Source organism: Gigantopelta aegis, chromosome 8 (assembly GCF_016097555.1).
Source record: "Gigantopelta aegis isolate Gae_Host chromosome 8, Gae_host_genome, whole genome shotgun sequence".
Taxonomy (NCBI): domain Eukaryota; kingdom Metazoa; phylum Mollusca; class Gastropoda; order Neomphalida; family Peltospiridae; genus Gigantopelta; species Gigantopelta aegis.
This window is the reverse complement of record NC_054706.1, coordinates 9,716,289-9,739,327: the sequence shown is the minus strand read 5'-3', so window position 1 is coordinate 9,739,327 and position 23,039 is coordinate 9,716,289. Positions and strand designations below refer to the sequence as shown.

Below are 23,039 nucleotides of genomic sequence, written 5' to 3'. Positions count from 1 at the left end.
GGCCAATATGTTTTGTTGCTTCTACGTCCTCTCGATTTTATGATCTTTTCCACAAGGTTTTTTGTATGTCTATTTACTGTAGCTCTTACTGGTAAACGGTACTTCTAGATTTCCTCACCATCATAGACCTTCGATGGGTAGTCCACCACGTAAGGTCTGCTGTGAGATGACACATATTTCACTAGTCCAGCGCTCGACGTATTCTCTTGTGAATACATTCATCAAATGAGTGCGCCTTACATTATCTCCAAACTTGAAGGGTTTCTTTACTGTTTTACTATCTTTCTTCGGTCAGTACATTTTCTGGTTCACTTTGGCCAGAGCCATACCGATGATTCTGTCATAGGTGGTATTATAGCTGTCAGCAAAGATATGCAGACGATCGACATACTCACATGACAGTTTATTGGTGAAGTGTCAATACAGTCGCGACTTCGTCGTTTTTAAGACTCTTCCTGACACTGCTGCCTTAGTTTCGTTATTGCTGAGCAGATGCTGAATGTTCCTTTATTTGAGAGATTATCTCAATATGTTTTGCTCTTGACCTCGATCCGTGCGAATTCGATTGGGCTGCCTTCCTCCTTTAAGTATATCTTCCATAGCATTTAGCATAGTTAATCCTTTCTTATCTTTCAACGGTCTCAACCACAGGAAAAGACGTAGATCAATAGCAACACAAAAGTGTAGTCAGCAATATTGTTGGCAAATTTCACCATGCCCATGAGGTCGGATGAACACTGGTCATGAATTCATATGACCATGATTTTGGTAAACTTTCTTTTGATTAGACGATGTAAACTATATAACTATTATCTGTGTAACAATTGTCTGAACATTGTCTAAAGTGCATTAAAAAACTGTTGCATTTTTGTCCTGATGAAGTTTACTTGTACAATGTAAGAAATTTCATTTGAGGACATCTAGGTTACAACTTTTCATTTGCTTCTGTCGTGCCTGTATCTGGGTGTCGAATAGAACCCGAGTATAATGTTTATCTAAGAAATAGAACCCGTGATCTAATTAAGTGTTTATTTGTTCAATAAGTGTGTTAGTCCAGTGACTGAGGGAAATGATCATGATATACTGGCCCAAAGTACCAAATTATTGATAGTTGTACTTTAGGACAGTACACATTTTACAGGGGTTAGCCGATTTTAGAGGTCTAGGTCAAGGTCAGGTCACGGTCAACAGTCCGGTTTTTTTTAAATATTATCCAAAAAGCTGTTTTAAAGTACTAAATTGGGCACACATTTACCCAAGGCATGTACAAATGGTTTAATATGGGTAAGATGCTCAGATTTAAATACCAATGTTAAAGTCACGTCAAGATCAAAGGCCAAAGGTCAAACTGAAATGGTATTCAAGAAATGCAGAAAAATATACATTTTTCACAAACCAGTTCACACAAATGTTTTAATACTAAGAGGATTGTTGAAGATTAAAAGAAAAGCAAGGTCAAAGCCAGGTGAAGGTCAAAGGTCAACGGGTGATACGAAATTTACAACAGGTATGTATTTACACAAAGAACAATGACACAGTATATACCAACATCAAGAGTTACAGTGCTGCTGGTCTCGCGTTGTTCAACAGTAGGTGGATAGATAAACTTAATTCTAAAATATCATTAAACTCCATGCATTTCCGTTTAAACATTATAATTATCTTGACAAACACACAGTGCGGTGCACACTAGACCTGCATTTCTACACTTACAATTACTTAAAATATCAGTAAAATAAAGTGTTATCAGTCACTCAGTGACGATAAAACATTTCCGAGTGAAAATATCACTATTTCACTCTGAAATGTGTCATCGTCATTGTAGAAAGTGTTATCTTCACTATAAGAAAGCCGGAACTATTTTGTTGCTGTCATTTTAAAAAATAAAGGTAAATTACCAAAAGTTATATAATAATTAGAACATTTAATGTTTTTTTTCTTCTCAAATATGATTTATATCTCGTAAGATATGATTGCAAACTTCACTTGATGAGAAATAAATCATATTTGACCAAAAAAAACCCCATAAAATATCGTCTATTTATGGACCTCGATCAATATCAATTTCTTCGGTCCATAAAACATGATATTGCCCAAAATGTGGTCAATACTTGTTTTATTAAATAAAGTCATCCATAAGACTCGTACACTCCTGCTTTGTTTATCAGAGTCGAAATACGCTAACGCTTATAATTTCACGCAATGTGTTAAAACTGATAGGATTTAGTGACGTCACTTAATCCTATGACGTTGTATGACACGCATAGGAATGAGGAAATAAACAGCTGAAACATTACCAAGACGAATATCAAGAGTGTCAAAATCATATTAATAGCAAAATAAAACACAAAATGTGATACATCTGAACATACATTTAATACTTAAAGTTACCGATTAGTCCTAAATGCATTGTTTTTATTTCTAACGTAAAATCCTGAGAGGGCTGATTCAAACTGCGAGATATCCCTTACACAAATTGACCATTAGCGACCTTGTTTTTGTCGTATTCGCGGAATTAAACTCCGTATCCGTAAAGATGTTATCTTTTTGTTGAAGGACAGCAAAGCATTTTGTCACAAGTGTGTGCTTGTTTACAAAACAATTAGCAGTTGACGTTGCATTACATTACCTACTCATTAAATGGATAGAATTTTGTCCCATCTTTATTTTCATTGCTCAGGGCAATATCACTTTTGATGGGTGGTTGGACCGTCTCATGGTAATATAATTATTTGCGGAAGGTCATGTGACTGTTTTTTTACTAATACGAATACAGATATATTTTCATTATGTAATAATGCCTTATATCCACACTCGATCAATTATCTACAATAAACAGCAGCAGCTGGTAGGATTGTCTACCATCCAATTTCTGCTTTTGTCCACCACCCAAAGTCTTTAAGGTTTAAGATATAATGGGCTTCAAACGTTATCTCCAAATGCTAGTTTGGAATACGCATCGACTGACATGTTGTAGCAATGCACTCTGATTTGAGGGAAGGTTTTCCATCATCTTGACTCTCCTTGGAAATAGCTCCTGTCGAAAATCATTCACATTCATGTGTGAAGTCGTGTTATCATACATGATACAGGTAAATCGCTAAATCATTTTAAATGTTGCAAATGTAATATCTTGTGGAACAAGCACACATATTGGCGTGATAATGAATGCTTCTTTAACTTTCGGAAAAGTCTTCCATGTCTTCCAAACTGATGTTTTGTTTTTACGGCTAAACTGAGATGTTGTGTCACAGCCGGAGAAAGCATGGGGAATGGTAGAGCACTAGCCTTCTTCTTCTCCAAGTTCAAGGCTGATTGAATTTATTAAATAGGAAGGAAGAAAGGAAGGAATTGTTTTATTTAACGACGAACTCAACACATTTATTTACGGTTATATGGCGTTGGATAATTTATGTGGTAATATCGGAAGTGTTGTCCTGTATCAAAGCCAAACCATGATTGCGTATCTGGATGGTGCTGCACAAGACCACAAAAGGCTCTTACCAAAATCACAATAACATATGCGTCTACGGTACTAGAACAACAGGCGCTCTCTCCTTTGTTTCACGGTAATCGAAGTCTTCCATGCAGAGACAGTGATGGTGGTCATGGGTGGTTTCCATGCCAAAATAATTCCTCCAGTTTTGGTGTTGCAGATTTGTGCAGCAAAGAACATTTGACTGAAAAGATTGCAATCTCTCTTTAAATGTTGGAATTGTTCTTTTGATGTATCCATGAATGGATTACCCATTGCCATTATAACATCACACATATTTTTTACCTGTTTCTGGAACTTTACCTGTGTTCAGTGCCCTTGCTCATAACACTGAGATGGGTGGTCGGGAAAGTGATACATTTCCTCACATTCAGAGAGCATCCTGGCTCATCAGGACCTGCCACCGTCCATCGTTTTAGGGCAGCAGGGTTTTTAGTGAGACCAACGGCGCTATCAGTTCCTTTCACTGATTCGTTGTTTTGTTCATGGGCTTGATCCAAAGCCATACTTGTACATTTAATTTGACGTTTTGTAAACACCCAAGTTCTTTTCAAACTCTTTTTCTGATTTTCTTTGGAAGGGCCTTCGTATACCTAATATGGACTGGTAACAAACGGGAATAGTTAGTGTAGTCAAACACGAAAAACAAGGGTGCAAGTGCTTCCAGAACATCTATGTAGCCTATAGTGCAAGATTTGTTCCCCTATGTGGTCGGACAAAGACAAGAACCAACAGTTGAAGCTGCAATATTTTATCCCAGAACTCACAATGTGGACTCTTCTGTATCATTTCATTTTTTCAGTGATCAAACGTTGTTGAAAGCATCATGTTGGAGTTTTACAAGGGACATGGCAGGTACTTGATGTTGATGACGTGTCTTGGTCAGGTGTTCTGCCTTGAGGAAGGAATCTGCTTTTCAAACAGATGCCACACCAGCCTCGCTTAGAGCTGTACACCATTCACGCCAATCTAGTATGTTACCAACTATCCTCCACGAAGCCATTTCTGTGTGCAGACCCCCCACCCCCAACCCCTTATATGGCGGAACTCCACTAGAGTTTGCGGCCACTGTATGTATTTTGCCAAAGCAAAAATGGGTTGATCTCCAGCCATTAGTGGTATTCGCCAAGGATTACACCAATGAATGAGCAGTTTTATGATTTCCATCTCATGTTTACCATTGCAATGCTTTCTCGTAGTAAAAACACACGACAGCACATATCTCAGGGGGGATTTGTTGTTGCCGATGTGCAGCCCATACAATGGAATCACCTTTATCTAGTTTGTTTTTATCAAGGAGTGGTATTTTCTGATCTAGCCACTGCTTCCCGTCTTCTGCTGTTTCGTGCAAAGTGTATTTTTCTGTGTAGTGGATGAGAAGTTTGTTTTTGGGTCCTGTTTTTTTAATTGTTTTATCCAGTCCTAATAATACAAGGCGATTTTCATACATTTTGTCTAAATATTCTTATTATAAATACGCTGCTTCCAATGAATGATATCATTTCAGCTAATTATTACGTCATTGTATAATCATTGGACACAATGCGTGTTGCTTTAGCTCTTTGCATACTTCTGTAACGAGTTCTAAACATGTCCATGTAGTGTTTGTGATATGTTGCCCCAATGGCAACTAAGTCACCACCTGCTATAGTGTAGTATCCTGCATTTCTCTGTACGGTTGTCTACGTGTTGTGTCTAGTTCTAATGTTTTACAACTATGAAGTACACCGTCTATTTTCGTACAGAATATGCACATATCTTTGCACTTTGACTCGTTACTAAACGATGGTCCCTTTCAGTTTCTTTGTTTACTGTTAATGTTACATTATTCAATGCTCCTTTTACTGGCGAGCCTCTCCTGTGTTCGTTGCAATTTGTTATTAGCGAATTTAACTGACATTTAAGGTGCCATTTTGCCCGCTTGTTAAGAAGATCCTTTGCATTAATATGGCTTTCAAGACGTATATCAGAATACGTTGAATGGAGTTCTCTAATACCGTCGATATTGTCAATAAAATTCTGATGCGATTATATACCTTTACCATATTGTCTGGATGCAGGTCACTTTAATGGACCATCATCAGTTCCACATAAAGCACATTCTATCTAGTCCACTGTGTTCAATACGAACCAAAGGCTCATCCCTCTTATTAAATCCATCTACATACTATTAATATTCTGTTAAATATTAAATTGTGTATGCAGCCAGTGCCAGTGACAAGTAACTCTCCGTGCCTATATCCATCAAAAGTTCAGGCACGTTTACCCGGGGCACAGACTGGTTCTGTCAGTGTCTGAATATAGGGCAGAAGGGTTACCAGTATCAATGCATTATTGTAGAGTAAAAATGCCACTTGTAAATAAATAGCTTTTTAGAAAGTATCTTCATTACAAACTTGCATACAAATATTTGTGGCGAGCGCTTATGATAACGGAAGTGAACTCGCGTTAAAAAAATATCGGAGTAAATCGGTAACAGATCTGCGACAAATGCAGGAAAGGGTCAATTAATCTTACTTTCGTAAATACCTTATGATCGGGATCGTGTGGATATATTTTTAGAAAATACATTCGATACATTGCCGTGCATTTTGGCCAGAACAAAAAAACATGGCGGATTCGCATATATATTGAGACCAAAAAAATGTATATAAACGAAATCAGTTTATTCATAAATACACGAACAGTATTAATGTGTTTTGCCACGTATTGTGGTATATTGATATATCAACAAACAAAATAATATAACCAACAAACGAAATTTTATGAAATGTTTCGACAGTATTTGTAAAATACATTTTAGTTGATGATAATTTAAAACAAATATTTATGTAAATAGTACACAACTTAAATTATGTAATGTGTTTTTCTTTAAATAAATATTTTTACACAAGGAATCTGACAATATTTTTATCTCATCGACTAACTTTCTTGTTAGTATGTATTTAATACGTAAACAGATACGAGATTTACACCTCGGACGTACAATGTTTATATTACATTCCCGTGGCCTAATATCAATACTTACATGATTTGTTTTTAAATTAATATCAGCTACTGCAACTAAAATGGGTTAACATTCGAACCATCTACACTGCTTAAAAATCTATGTTAATCACGTGATTTTTTTTAAAAACGCTAAATTACTTTGAACTAAAACTGTAACACGTTTACAGTTGACGACAATACAATGTTACCGATCAAAGTAAGTCTGACAAATTCCACGAATTTCTTAATTCATCGCCGATATAAAATCTGAAAACTATTTATTGTCATTGTATGGTTGTATCTTAAAGAAAGATCCTCCACCTCAGTGTGAGCATTGTCAGTGTACTCTGACGGTGCGCCACATTTTGGTGGAGTGTCCTCATTTCAAAGAACCTCGAAAGGATATATTTGGCCAACGTAATGTGATGGAATCATTTCGATTCCATCCAGAATTTGTTTTACAGTTTTTACGTGATACTGACTTTTATTTAAATTTTAATTTTATATATCTGTGATATTTGTATTTTGTGCAGTTCTTTACATTGTGTTTTTATTTGACTCTTGAATTTTTATTTGGTGTTGAACATCACTTATTTGTTTGACTTTACCATAGTTTGACACCCAATAGCAGATGTAGTTTTCGTGCTGAGGTGTCGTTAAACATTAATTCATTCATTCATTCATTTGTATGGTTGCAGTTAAAGTAAGAAAGTAAATGAACCCTAGCGATTTTGCAGAAATAATAAAATACTATCTGCTAGAAAACTGGCGAAGTAAATCTGTAAATAAGATTAATAATTGTCATATTGTTACTTTATCAGTTACTTCAAAAATATCAATAACAATATAGCGAACGATGTCTGTAGTCCGTCCCATCCTCCTACAAAAATGTAGTAAATTGCAGAGTATGAAAAAAGGCATATACGTTTTAGCGTTTTGTTATTGTCAGATTCACATTGCAAATTACTTGTTGATTCCAGACTATTTTCCACTGTCGTACATTTGTACCACACTACGCTGTAACACTAATAATGAACTTATTTAACAGCAATTTACCTAGGTGTAGTAATTACACAATATTATATATGTAGCAGCATCATAATGGGTTCAAATAGACGACAGACGACAGCGAGGTGGAATGTTACTCAGGTTTATTCATATTTTCTCATTCTTTATTTCTTTACAGCTCTGAAAATATTACAAATAGTTTCATCCATTAATTATTATGACCAACATCACTGTAAATACACCAATAATAAAATATAATGTTAATCATCCAATGGTATGATATAATACACATACAAATTACTTCATATACATGCCAAAACATACATTACACAATATTAAAGCATTATAATCCTAATATTACATATAATACATATAATAGTCAACAATAACCTCGTAACAAACGTCAAATATAAAATCATAATATACAAAATATCTACCCACATAATATGAACTATTGTATCTTCATAATCTACACATAACCCATTTCTTAAATGTAGCAGATACAATTTATTCATAAACATACCAAGTATGTGGACTAAGCTGTCCCAGTAACGAAGTAATCCGTCACGTCATCACGTGCACAAACGACGAATCTGAATTAGAAATAAATCATCGTACAACTATGCAATTATAACTATTAATAATCAGGTATAAACTGACCACAGTTTCAAATACATGTAATAAATATAATATTCTTCAATACATGTCTACATGAGCGTATAGCCATTCCATCCCGTCCAATATATTCACACTCCCTTACCTAAGCGTATGTATTAGTATAAACTTCACAATTTAATATAAAGACATCTGTAAAGACCACTACAATATTCTACAAGTACTTCATAAATCACATTAAAGTTAAATGCAAACTTACAAGAACCGAATATTTCCCCTCTTCCAGCAGCGAATCCAACCGAGCATTATATCGTAGTGAAACATCCTACAAACCAGAGTTTATATAGCCAAGAGAACAATAGAAGGCGCAACGCACGTACCTACAGTCGCACATGCAAGAAATGCACATCTGTATCTCAATACCCGAGTAATCGATAATAATATCTAGACTTACTACATGTCAAAATAATTATTATAGATAACAATACCTAGACTTACTACATGTCAAAACAATTAAAACTATATACAAACACTATCACATATACACAAATATATATGGCGTCGGTGGCTTCATGCTTTATTTTTTCAATTTCCCTGGTGATGTTCAATACAAATTTCAGTGGCGTACATTTGAGTAATTTTACTGCCGCTACGGCCAATGAAGTGCATTTTAAATTCATTTTTCTTGAAAGCCAAATTTTCCCACGAACCACATAAAGCTCGCTCTAATCTATTCACAAAACTCCATAATTATTGCATTCGACATAACAAAGATTGTATACCTAAAATTAAGGTAAACCTAAACGCTAAACACAAAGTACTTATTTCAAAAAAGTTAACTGATATTTTCGACTGTCCAAACAAAATGGACGACTCAGTAGCGTGAACAGGAATTCATACACAGGTCACGTGACTAATATTAGCTAATCTGCTCTCTACCCCATTTTCTAATGTTTGAGAATAAACACTATGCCTTGGTAATTATATTCATTCCTGCTCGCGGGTATAAAATCATTAAAACTTGGTTATTATGTGTATATATGTATATGTGTATGTATGTATGTATGTATGTATGTATGTATGTATATATGTATGTATGCATATAAATACACATTCATTACACCGGAAACCAGGAAAAAGAGGAATTAGCATTACTGGAATATTTACCCCTCCCTGAATATACAAAGAAACTTTGTGTTTGCATATCCGGCTATTGCAGTGTCTGTTTTACAGTGATTCATAAGTGCACATCATGACAGCTATATTTATTCCAACAAGAAATGCCCTGTACTTGTTTTGATTTAGTAAACTAGTTTGAGTGGTATTCCTAGCCTCTTTGTGGCAATGGAGGGCAATACGAAGGTAGTTATGTATTTCAACTGCTCTTAGCGCTAAGATTGCTTCGTGGAACGGGGCCCAGTAGGTAGATAACTAGTTATATGTGCTCATAAACCACCGGTGTTTTGAACACGGGGGACCAGTAAACAATCTTCTAAGATGTGGCTGTCCTATACACGAGGCACTAAATAGAGATTCATGGAATCGATCACTATTTTGTCAAATACCCATTCGACTCTGTACTGTGAGGAGATACGGTCTTGATTGTGGATAACGGTTTTGTCATTCAGATTGTTGTTGTACTTCTTCTCCTCCTTCACATTCTGAGATTGGGTCCCCCAGTAGCTCAATAAATGTTCCTGTTCATCGCAGGAGGGTGGGTCAGTATTGCAGAAACATATACAGTTATTGGGGCTGTGCTACAATGGTGTATTCCTGTGTCTTCCACTCGGAATTGTTTATACATGTGTTAATTGGATCTACTGTGGGCAGTTTATTACCTGGTCTTCTCGGGAACGTTTGTGGTAGCTGTTCTTGTTATAGTATGGTTGTTGTAGCCATCACCTCTTGCATCAGGGCTGTACCGAAGCCTTCATCTCCTCATATGTAATTTGCGGATCATCTTGGGGAATTTGAACATCTTCCCCTCCACTGCTAGCGTATCTGCTTCTTCGGTTTCTTGGATGATGCACTGTGCTGTGTATTATTGTTTGTTCAGTGACACAGCTCAGTGAAGAAAGTGATAGTACCATTATCATTCATGGCTTTATTGGGGGTGGGCATTTGAAAGTTTGGAGGATAAACAGAACGTCTGAGATGAAGCCTTGTAATGGTCTGAGTACTTTCCTTTTATAATGGACATCCGAATGCGTTCCCCTACTTTAAATTTTATAAGTTCGATTTGGTTGCTTCATCAACTGGGTCTGGTGGTAGTGTTACACATCATCCAAATAAAAACCACGTCATAGTCGTTGAAATTGAAGATCGTGAAAATCGTAGCATGCCATTACATTAGCATACGTTTAATAATTGCACCTCGTGTTAGTGTTAGTTTTTCGGATCAAGCATCTTTTTCACCACCTTAATTATATCCTGGTTATTGTTCTTTGAAATACACAGCGCATATATACCATTCTAAATCATTATTATTTTATCCGGAACTGGTTCTTTACCTAAGTTAGCAAATGCCTGTTTGATTACCTCATTAGAATCCTTTAAAATGTTTCTAAAAATTCGAATCTGTCGCACAGATGTTCCTGTCGTATCAGGACCAGAAAGTGTATGGAATGTGTGTGTGTGTGTGTGTGTGTGTGTGTGTGTGTGTGTGTGTGTGTGTGTGTGTGTGTGTATGTGTGTGTGTCTGGCTGTCTGCCAAGTTACCTAGCATATATTAATGTTTTGGCTTAAATTATATCATCATAAATATGTTAGTCATGTGTCGTTTGTGATTGGTTGAAAACGTTTTAGACAAAGTACTTATACATTTTATACATTGGTATCAAATGAATTGTGAGCGAGTACCTTCCTCTGACTACTGTTTAGGTAACTAGCTTTCTGCAAGGTCTTACTGTAGTTTGAAAGCAAAGAACTTGGAGCTTTGAGACAAAACGTTCTTGAGGGGCATCCTTAAAATTAATACATGCTGATCTCACCAATACACCCCTCAAGTGCTTCCAGCATGCCATGCATTTATGGTACCGATGCCATATAAAAATATATGAAAAAAAGAAAAACTATATCTTTAAAAGGTATTAAATTATTCAAATGATGTGAACAAGCAAACCGTTTCTGATATAGGCAAAGTAATGGCTGAAGATATAATTAATGGAATCATATATATCTGCGCAGTAGCCTATTATAGTTTCAAATAACAACGACCAGTGCATCAGAATTAATTTTGTGATATTTAGGTGAAAACAAACATGATGCAATAAATTGCCGCTAACACGAATTGCACGAGTATATATACTCGAAGACAAAAGTTATTGACCGGCCTCGGTGGCGTCGTGGTTAGGCCATCGGTCTACAGTTTCGTAGGTACTGGGTTCGGATCCCAGTCAAGGCATGGGATTTTTAATCCAGATACCGACTCCAAACCCTGAGTGAGTGCTCCGCAAGACTCAATGGGTAGGTGTAAACCACTTGCGCCGACCAGTGATCCATAACTGGTTCAAAAAAGGTCATGGTTTGTGCTATCCTGCATGTGGGAAGCGCAAATAAAAGATCCCTTGCTGCCTGTCGTAAAAGAGTAGCCTATGTGGTGAAAGCGGGTTTCCTCTAAAAAAACGGTGTCAGAATGACCATATGTTTGACGTCCAATAGCCGATGATAAGATAAAAAAATCAATGTGCTCTAGTGGCGTCGTTAAATAAAACAAACTTTACTCTTTTTTTTACAAAAGTTATTGTGACATATTGTTTGGAGTAATAAATTTGTGAGTGGATTTATGGATGTAAACCAGAGAAAATGTGCATGAAACAGCTCGAAGAAATGCAACCACGCAGTTGTTGCAGCGATTGCATGCTTTGTGCAAGAAACATGGAATATTCGGGAGAAATGCTGTCCAGTGTTCAGCTTAAAAGGCCAGACATTCAGTCGCAAATCACTGCCACTTTGGGCAGCCTTCAGAAGTCCAGAAGTCAGAAAACACCATAAGTGATCTGTTTGATGGCGAGTCATAGGGATACTTGAATCTGAGACCTCGCAGCGTGACGTCGCACGTCAATTGAACGTCCACAGAAACACCATATGGCACTTAAGGCAACGATATCAACAAAACAACCAGGTCAGGGACCGTCCCCGTAGTGGCAGACCACCCGTGACAACCCCTCGCCAAGACACATGGATCCGAACTACGCATCTGCAAAACAGGTTCCAGCCAGCAACCCCCACAACCCATACCATCCCTTTCCTCAGCGTCCAGTAGTCTCAATGAGACGACGGTGCCAGGCCTGTATCGATGCTCAAGGCAATCTAATTAAAATTAGCTCCACTATTAACTGTGGATCTAATAGCACCCCGTTGGAGCTCATGTCCAGTTGACCTTTCATTCGACCAATCAAAACCTTACTTGCACAATCATGCCAGTGATTTGAAAAGAATTTGAAAACATTTGGGATTATGCCGAGAGTATACGAAATGATTCGGGTGAATTACGAAGTATGCCGGAAACTAATTTCAATATAAAATTTTATATAAAATTCGTTTCAAGACGAAAAAAAATGGTATAGCCATAAAATCTGTTTATACTAGTATACAATCCAGAATTTATTACTCTCTCCAACCCCTGTTTTTTAATGTTGAAATAGACCAACAAGTTCGCCTATTGCATAAATAGTCTCGCCCGATATTTTTAGAATGTGTATGCTCCCGGATAACGCTATAAAAGGCGAAGTATAATTGGTCGATATTTAAATTGTTATTTATAGATGAAATGTCACCTGGACATGGGAGTCCACGCAATGCTGTTAGATCTACTGGTAGACCAGTAGAGATAATTTTAATCAGATTGTGCTCAAGGTGGATACACTCGCTACTGACTGTGTGAACTTCTCTCTGGACCCCCTCTAGTGATGTGGCTCATTTGCATATGGCAGGTGCGCCATTTTCATGGGTCATTTCTCTTTCCATGTTATAACGTTTTATACACGGCAGTAAAAACTTATCTATCATCAATTATCTTTGTCTTTTGTGTGTCACAATAACTTTTGCCTTTTAGTATACCATATTCAGACTTTACAAACTTACCGAGCAACATAGTTTTGTTTCTGTTTTTGCACTTGATACTATTACAAACACTTTAATGGCAAGTAGTGCAGTAAACAAACACATTTTACATTGCCTAATAATAAGGGTTACCGGGTTAGAGCCTTTAAGTTGATACATTAAAGAAACGGAATTCTTCATGAATAGGCCTACAACCTTTGAATTATATCAAAACATACCAAAAACAAAAGAAAACTTCATAAACACCCTGAAATTATTAAGAGGAGAAAATGTATTGCATACCAAGTTAAGACACATTTGTAGTGATATAAAAGCAGACGTATACCGAATTGATCTTAGCACCGTGTCCTTGTGTAGATATAATTTCGAAAACAATTATAATTTTTCCTTTGAATGCATTTTTATACGAAAGGCAAACACGCACTCTCTGGAGTTCATTGCAAAGATTTCAGCCAATAGATTTATAACTAGTTTTAAATGGTAAGAAATGCTTTAAGTGAAGAAGACAACGAAGAAATATTTTGTCATGTACATAAGTATATAAATAAAACAAAACGTTTCCCTTAATTAGTAAATAAAGTATTGGATCTTTAAAATTATTACTATTTATTTATTTTATTGGTATTGTTATTTTCGTAGCCATTACGTTATCATTACCATGTTTAGTCTGTGTTTTGTATTTTGCTTTAGCGAACCTGCTATTTAATTATAGAGCACATCGAAAACTTTATTGCGGTTTTTTTTTCTGTTTCCTTTATTCTATTTTTTTCTTTCTCTTTTTCAATAATATCTATTTCTGTTCATATTTTTATTGCAAAAATATATTACTGTCGTAAGATGTATGTACTATGGAGAAGGCCTAATATGTTGTGTAACATGTGCCTAATCCATTTGTTCTTTAGAAAGCAATAAATTGTTTCAATCAATAAGTAGTCAACGCAAACTATTTAAGCTCCTCATTCTGATCATTTGGATATCTTGTTTATGAAGACTGGCCGAGAAATAACTCATTTATGGTCGATGTTAGTTAAATGTAAAATTCAAAATGGCCGCCATCTTTGATGACATCATTATGACACCTTAACAAAAATACAAGACTGGCACCAACAATTTTCTTTATCTGTGAGGTATAATAAATCGAATTATGATGGTTGTTTGCTTTCTTCAAACAATTCTCACGGGACCTCAAAATTAGACATAAGACTATACAGCCAAGTTGGTCAGTTTGAAAATTGGCTACCACGGCAACCACCAAATAAATCTCCAGTGTTCCTATATCAAACATATTTCCGAAGATTGTCTTAAAATGCACAATGGCACATGTTTGTTCTTGATGGTGACGAGTTGGATGATGATGTGAATACTGAGTGAAATCATTTTGTTAAAATGCACATATAAATATTGAGGCCAGGTAATATTGTATCCTCTCTATACAAACAACATAGCATATATTCCTTTTTGTTACCTAAGAAACAGAGATAATTTAGGCATATATAATGTGGTAATATAAACTAAATCTGCATAGGTATTTAGGATAAAAAAAGGGACTATATTTAATTTAAAATGGTATTAAAGGGACATACCCTAGATTTTAAACACTAAGGCATATCTTTTACTATTGGAGCCGTTTTTGATAACTGACATCCTACTTTACTTATATTTTATTGTTTAGATTATCCATTTCCGTACATTCAAAATGCTTTTGGTCATCCTGGTGATTTTTGATATCACAAAATGCATTTCTCATAGTTTTAAAAACGCACGTGCGTCTGATAGATAACAGTTATGGAGTCAAGTTTCAGTCTATTTTTAGAGGGTATTTTACCATTTCAAAGTCACGGACTCATGTTTCACTCAATTGTAACTTTATCCAAATGTGTTACAGGTTTGTAGATTAACTAAACTTAGTTAGTGTTAATTTTCATGGGCTTAAACTAGGGTATGTCCCTTTAACATGATTATTACCCTGTATACAACATGCATACATAATATTGACTATGTTTACCATGTTCACTATCGATATACTACATGTCTATGTTCTTAAAAAAACAAACAAACAAAAACAACCTCTGACATTGATGCTATAAGTCGATTTTGGGTACCGACAGAAATAAATGGAACCATATTTGATTGTAATCTATATATGATAATAATTACAATCATGGATAGTTCCAAATATTAACATTCAAGTCCCACGGAATTACATCTGCCCCATCACTATCATCACAACTGTATTTCTCCGTTTAGCGGTGCAAGGATAAAATCTCCATTAAAGGATCTCGTTGGGAGTGAATGTCCTAGATATAGATGCATGGTATTAACCACTATTTTGCCAAATGCCCATTCGACGGCCCTAATCACGTTTTGTCCTTCACATTATATTTAAACATCTCTAATAACCCCAACTGAGTACGAACATCAGGTTAGAAGTAACACAAGGGATGAACAACACTTCTATTTTGTTTTACAGAAGCTGCTGGTGCATTTGCTTTGACAGGACCTGAAAATGACTATCTCATTCTGAAATACGCAGACAGTACTGAATGCAAAGCTTCGATTGAAGTAACATACACTGAATCCGACCCACTGTCCATTAACATCACCAAGGACAACCAGCCATGGGACTCCGCAAAAATTACAGGAGGGCGTTGGTTTCGTACTGTCAACAGTAGTGACTTTTCCGGGCTTGGAACCCACCATTTGGAAATCTCCATTTCAGGAATCCCCTCATCATCCGTTTTGGCCAACTTCACTTTCTCTGTGGACAACAAAGTGCAGGTGGAGGCAGTGCTGGATGCAGGTAATTTCAGGTGAGTTTACAACCACATGATATACGTTTTCTAGCGAAATATCCGGTTATAGTAACGGGTTACAAATCTAAACCAATATTGGCACATACCGTAAATACTCGAGTACAAGCCGGGTGCTTCAATTAGTCAGATGTAGCGTTGACCCGGGTACTATTCAAGACTTGGCTACTGTTATTGAGATCAGGCTTCTAGTATGTGGTACATGCCTGTGGAACAAAACTACCGTGAATTCTGGATCACTTCTCAGCATTAGAATAGTGGCGTGTATTACACCACTTAAAATTGTGTTTGATCTTGTGCATCTGAAGAAAGATCGTACAGATGCTGTTGTGTACAAGCAATTTTTCATGGAAATTCAAGACAAGTACCGTGATTACATTCCTGTCTATACAGACAGATCACGGGATGGGAATTAGGTTGCTTGTGTCACAGTTTTTCCATCAGACACTATCATTTCCATGAGACTGCCTAACTCGGCATCAATCTTTAGTGCTGAAGTTTGGGCAGTCATTAAAGCCTTAGAAGAAATCAAGGATTCTAGTGCCTCCAAATTTATTATTTACCGACTGACTTTCGTGTCTCCTCCAAGCTTTATGCAATATGAAGCTGGACCACCCCTTAATTGGGATGGTGATACGAAAGTGTGTCTTTTTATCCATTGCTAATAAAGACATTGTATTTTGTTGGGTGCCCAGCCATGTTGGCATCAGGGGCAATGAAAAGGCAGATTCAGCTGACAAGTCTGCTTTGGATTTGCCTCATGTCAGAGTCGGTGTACCTTATACTGATTTTAAACATAGTATCACCCAATTTATCCTATAGACAGTGCAGGTAGGATGAAATAGTCTTCTGTCGTGCTCGCATCGGTCATACATATTTGACCCATTCATTTATCTTAAAGAAAAATCCTCCAACTCAATTTGAACACTGTCGGTGTACTCTGACGGTGTGCAACATTTTAGTGGAGTGTAAGCATCTTAAAGAAACTCGAAAAGAAAAACAGAATGAAATGTCTTTATTTAATGACACACTCAACACAATGTATTTACGGTTATATGGCCTCATACATATAGTTACGGATCACACAGATTTTGAGAGGAAACCCACTGTCGCCACTACATGGGCTACTCTTTCCGATTAGCAGCAAGGGATCTTTTATTTGCGCTTCTCACAGGCAGGATAGCACAAACCATGGCCTTTGTTGAACCAGTTATGGATCACTGGTCGGTGCAAGTGGTTTACACCTACCCATTGAGCCTTGCGGAGCACTCACTCAGGGTTTGGAGTCGGTATCTGGATTAAAAATCCCATGCCTCGACTGGGATCCGAACCCAGTACTTACCAGCCTGTAGACCGATGGCCTAACCCCGAGGCCGGTAAAAAAACCCTCGAAAAGATATATTTCGCCAACGTAATGTGATAGATCATTTCGATTCCATCCAGAGTTTGTTTTACAATTTTTACGTGATACTGACTTTTACTCTAAATTTTAATTTGATTTATCTGTGATATTTGTATTTTTTGCACAGTTCTTTACAGTGTGTTATTATTTGACCATTGATGTTGATCATCACTTCATGTTTTGCATTCACCATAGTTTGACACCCATATATAGCCGATGTGTTTTTCGTGCTGGGGTGTCGTTAAACATTTATTCATTCATTCATTCATTCATTCGTTCATTGAATAGTGGCATTGTCTTGCATAGAACCCGGGTGAACCCTACTAGTAATACACCTTTGTCATGGGAATCCTAATCAACATATTGATTGTATCAATTTCCAGCTATAAATAACTAATTACCTGCTGAGGTACTGCGGTCTACTCCATAGTAGTAGGAACACCTACTTGACTGTATATAGCAAACCGGGGCTCTAACGGTAACCGATAATCACTAGAATTAAGTCAATGAACAAACAAAAAGGCATGTAAATAATATCCCACCATGCAATGCTGTACGTGTAGCCTATTTCAAATATGTAGACTTTTTCAAATGTATCACACCAAATAGAGCAACCCATTGATAAACATTTATCAAAGTAATATAGGCCATCACGTTTAGAATATAATATATTAAAATCAATAGGCCATACCGCCAAAAGCCTAAAGGGAGATTTAATGTCAGCTTTGGCTAAAATATCCCTTGACCCAACCTCTGTCCAGTGCTGGTTTTGATTTATTAAATTAGTACGGGAATGGCAGTCCTCTTTTGTCAGTGCAGGAGGGATGATATCTCCAGTGAATGATCTCATCGGGAGTGGCTGTCCTCCTATAGACGAGGCACTAGATAGAAATTAATGCAATCAACAGCTATTTTGCCAAATGCCCATTTGACTTTGAATTGTGCAGAGATACAGTCCTGCCCATGTTGTATGGTTTTCTCGTTTTGACGTAACAGCTTCATCAGATTTAGTATAAGTTATCTTTAACAGTTTCATGTTCTGGATATGACAAATAGTGAATTATTTTAAATGTCCAAGTTTTTTTCTTGGGTACAATGCAGTCTTGTTACATGATATGCACGCCACCTGTCTACAAAACATTGATTTCAAAGATCTTTTGAGTAGAATAGAACAGAATGGAATAGAATAGAATAGATGTTTAACGACACCCAGAACGAAAAATACATTGGCTATTCAGGTAACTACAAACAAATAAAGGGATGATCAACTTCATTATAAAAATTCAAGAGTCAAATAAAAACAGTGTAAAGAACTGTGCAAAAAAACACAAATATATCACAGATAGATAAAATCAAAAATTTAGAATAAAAGTCAGTATCTCGAAGAAATTGCAATAAAAGCTATCGATGGAACCGAAATGATTCCAGCACATTGTTTTGAACAAAACTATATTTTGTTGTTTCCTTCAGATGATTACACTCCACCACAATGTGATGTATCGTCATAGTACACTGACAGTGCGCACACTGCGGTGGGGGGGTCCTTGTTCAAGATAAATGAATGGAACAAATATGTATGGCCGATGGGAACACGGCCCAATACTATTTCATCCTGCCTGCACTGCCTGCAGGAGGACTGGCACTCTCTCAGCACTGGCTTAACAGCATGGAACTTGTTCGCAACCAACCGTTCCAATCATTTTGCCAAGTCGAAAAGATAAATTGGTTGATACTATGTTTAAAATCAGTATAGGGCACACCAACCCTGGCATGAGTCAAATCCAAACCATTACCATTGGTGTCAACATGGCTAGGCACCCAACAAATACAATGTCTTTATTAGCAATGGATAAAAAGACACACTTTCGTATCACCATCCCAATTAAGGGATGTTCCAATTTCATATTATGTAAAGATTGTAGACACAGAAGTGCATTTGTAAAGATGATAAATGTGGATGCAATCGAATCCTTTATTTCTTCTAAGACTTTAAACGTCAGCAGTAAACACTGATGCTCAGTCAAGCAATATAATGGAAAGTATTGTGCCTGATGGAAAAACTGAAGCACAATCCATATAATTCCCATCCCGTGATCCGTCTGCATAAATAGGAATGTAATCATGGTACCTGTCTTAATTTGCTTGAAACAAATGTTTCTGTACGATCTTTCTTCAGATGCACAAGATCAAACACAATTCTAGGTGGTTTAATACACCAAGGTGGTAAAACATAATATGAAGTCGTTTCCAAAGAGTTTGTTAAATGTAAGGATAGCATTTGGCCTTGTATCAAACGACTTCATATATTTGTTATCAAACACTGCATTATGTGTAGGGCGTTTCCATAATGATATAATCTTGGTGCTATATTGCAGAGAACGATTTTCACGCCAGCGCCCAAACAAGGTTCGTGTACATCAACATACAAGCTCTTTACAGAAGATGTTCTAAATGTACCAAGATAAAGCCTATGTCTCTGGTTGTGTACAGGATCTAGCATCTGCAATTAAGATTGCGTGCCATACACAATGCATCCAAAATTAAGTTTTGATATTCTCTCATACCATTAACTTTTAAAATATTACAAGCTTTTAAACCCTTCTTTGTAACATATTTAAGATGGGGCTCAAAAGAAAGCTTCTTGTCAAATATAACTCACAGAAAGTTAGTCTCCTGCACAACTGGAATCAGATTGTTGTCCAGAAACAACTGTAGATCTACGTGGAGACCTCATTTTCTGGCTAATATGCATATAAACAGTCTTTGACTTTGAGAACCTAAAGCCATTGTCAGTTGCCCATTGATGATATTTGTTCAAACAAAGATGCAACTAACTTTCATTGATACTCATATTGGACGATCTGTAGTAAATCTGATAATCATCAACGTATAACAAGCAGTCCACACCAGGTTTTAAACACTAGCCTATGTTGTTAATGTCGGACAAAGTCGATCCCACCTGTACGTTAAAAGACCTATCTTTAAAAAATTTAGAACTAAAAACAGGAAGTCGACCTCTAAGTCATTTGAAATAAAATACTTCCAAACGTTTTTGTAAGCTTTCTCCAAATAACAAAACGCTGATACTAACTGCTAATTATGGATGAACGTTTCCCTAATATTGTTTCAAATCTAACAAGATGATCAACCGTGCTACGTCTAGATCCGAACCAACATTGCAAGTTAGTAAACACTTTGTGAAATTCGACATACCAGACAAGTCTATGATTGATCATTCATTCCATGTTTTTACAAATGCAACTTGGCAAAGCGATAGGACGATAACTATTAATTATGATTAGTTGGATCCTTACCAGGCTTGGGAATAGGAATAATAATTTCTTTCCTTAAATTAGAAGGAAAGTCACCAGAAATCAAGATGTTACAAATACTCAAAAGAACAAGCAAGGATGATTCAGGTAAATGTTTTAATAACTGATAATGAATTTCATCTGGTCCTATCAAAGTATCGTGGGCTCTACGAAGAGCATCCTCAACTCTTTCACCAAGAAGGGCCCGTTGTATACTTCAGCATTTTCGAACAGTTGAAGACGCATCTGTACTGAAAGCAGATGATGAGTTATTAGTAAAGTTGTCTGCATTTGCAATATCAAGAAGAGACGTGCAATGTCACGATGAGACGTGACATCTGTACCATTAACAGACAAACGATGAACAGTGTTACAGGCTTTTTGTCCTTTGATGTTATGGGTCCTATTCTCTGATGTTTGTTAATTCAACTTGGAGACATAATTTCTTCAAGATGATTTCTTACTCTGTCTGATCTTTCTGCGAGTCTTAGCCATATCAATACGATATACATCCAGGTTATTCTCAGTAGGTTAACGGTTCAACCTCTCAAGGATCCTGTTTTACTCTTTGAGTGCATCCTTGCATGTGTCATTAAAGGGGCATTCCTGAGTTTGCTGCATTGTAAGATGTTTCCGACTAATAAATATTTCTACGATTAAACTTAGAAATTAAATATATTTTCTTGTTTAGAATATCAGTGTCTATATATTCAATGTGTTTCTTGTCGCTTTAATATTTGTAAGAAGCCCAAACTGGATTTTGTCTTCAAATAATTTCGTACGTACCAAAAAATATTTTAGGAAATAAAATGAAGTTTAACCTAGTGCAAATATTAGAACGATCAGAAGCACATTTAATATACAGCCATTAATATTTTATGCAGAAAAATATATTTAATATGTAATTACAATCGTTACAAAGTCTCTGTTAGTCGACAAAATCTTTAAAGTTCCATGGTTTATTGAAACACTTTGGCACTGCTGAACTCTAAGGACTAGTTTCGTCTGCAATGTCATTCAAGATGGAAGTGAAAAAAAGATATGGGATCACCACCATCAGCATCAATAATGGCACTTTGTTGCAGTCGAGTGCTGCATAGATGTTGAAACTAACCCCAGTTTGCCTTTGTTAATGTCCACCTTTGAACCCTTTCAAGTGATGGAAGTCCATCATTCACAAAAATAATTGGAACGTGGTCACTACCACAAGGGTCTGGACCAACCTTCCAGGAGAAATCAACAAAAAGGGACTACAAAGGGTTAAGTATATGGAAGTGAAAGATCCATGAAAATATGTATGACTTTTATCATTAAATACAATTAAGTCACTATTGAGAATTAAGTCTTACAGTTGTTTTCCTCTAATATTAATATCCTCGTATCCCCACATGTTATGGTGGTCATTAAAATCCCCCATAAAAATACAGGGATTAGTGAGTTGATCAATAAGATATTGACTGTCCCTAGGGTTAAAATTAAAATAATTACTAAACTGAACATAGAGTAATAGATTTTTACAGCCACAGCTTGTAAAGGAGTATTTGGGTTAACTATACCCTGGTGAATGTTTTCATTAACAAGAATGGAAACACACCCAGATGCTCTGTTTTCAGTTCCTTAAAATTTGTGACGGAGGTTACATCCTCTGATGGTAATATTATCAGTGTCCTTCGGGAAAGAATGAATGAATGTTTAACGACACCCCAGCACGAAAATTACATCGGCTATTGAGTGTCAAACTATGGTAAATGCAAACAGTATGTGATGATCCTTCGGGAAAGGTTCCTGAAGACATACTGCATGATAATTATGTTTTTAAACTAAAATACTTAATTAATCAAAATTGGGCCTAAGCCCACGGCAGTTCCATTGAATGACTGAATTAGTCATTGGGGGTGGGGTATGGGAGTTAATTTTGCCTTTTCCTTTGAATGTGGTGGCGGTGGTTTTTGTGATTGTGATGAATCACAAATCACATCGCTCACTTACATATCCAAAGGATCAAAGGGATTACTGATCGGGACGGTACGTTGTTCGATCTTCTTCAATGTCCCGAACAACCTTCTTTATTGTGTCTTTTGCTGACAAATGTTTACTAAGACCTGGCTCCCCAGCAGTTGACACCTTTAGTTGCCTGTCGCTGGAGATTTGCAATGCCATATCATTTTACATGCCTTGCTGTCGTGATCATACTGACCACAGCGAGCACATATCAATTTTGGCATTTAAAACACCACACGGGGTTTGGAATGTACGGGACAACAGGGATGTTCAAGTAACTGGCCTTAACTGACGAAGGTAAGGAAGGTGTATTGAAAATGACAACTAAAGTGTTCGTTGGAATC

The 23,039-nt window shown here is 36.5% G+C and overlaps 1 protein-coding gene across 1 annotated transcript in view; it reads left to right on the top strand.

Moving 5' to 3' along the window:
* LOC121378736 overlaps positions 1 to 23,039 on the top strand; it is a 37,025-nt gene that overhangs the window by 1,550 nt on the left and 12,436 nt on the right. The window contains exon 2 of the mRNA XM_041507022.1: positions 15,642 to 15,981. Within this exon, the coding sequence (XP_041362956.1) occupies positions 15,642 to 15,981 (340 nt within the window). The remainder of the gene's footprint in view (positions 1 to 15,641; positions 15,982 to 23,039) is intronic.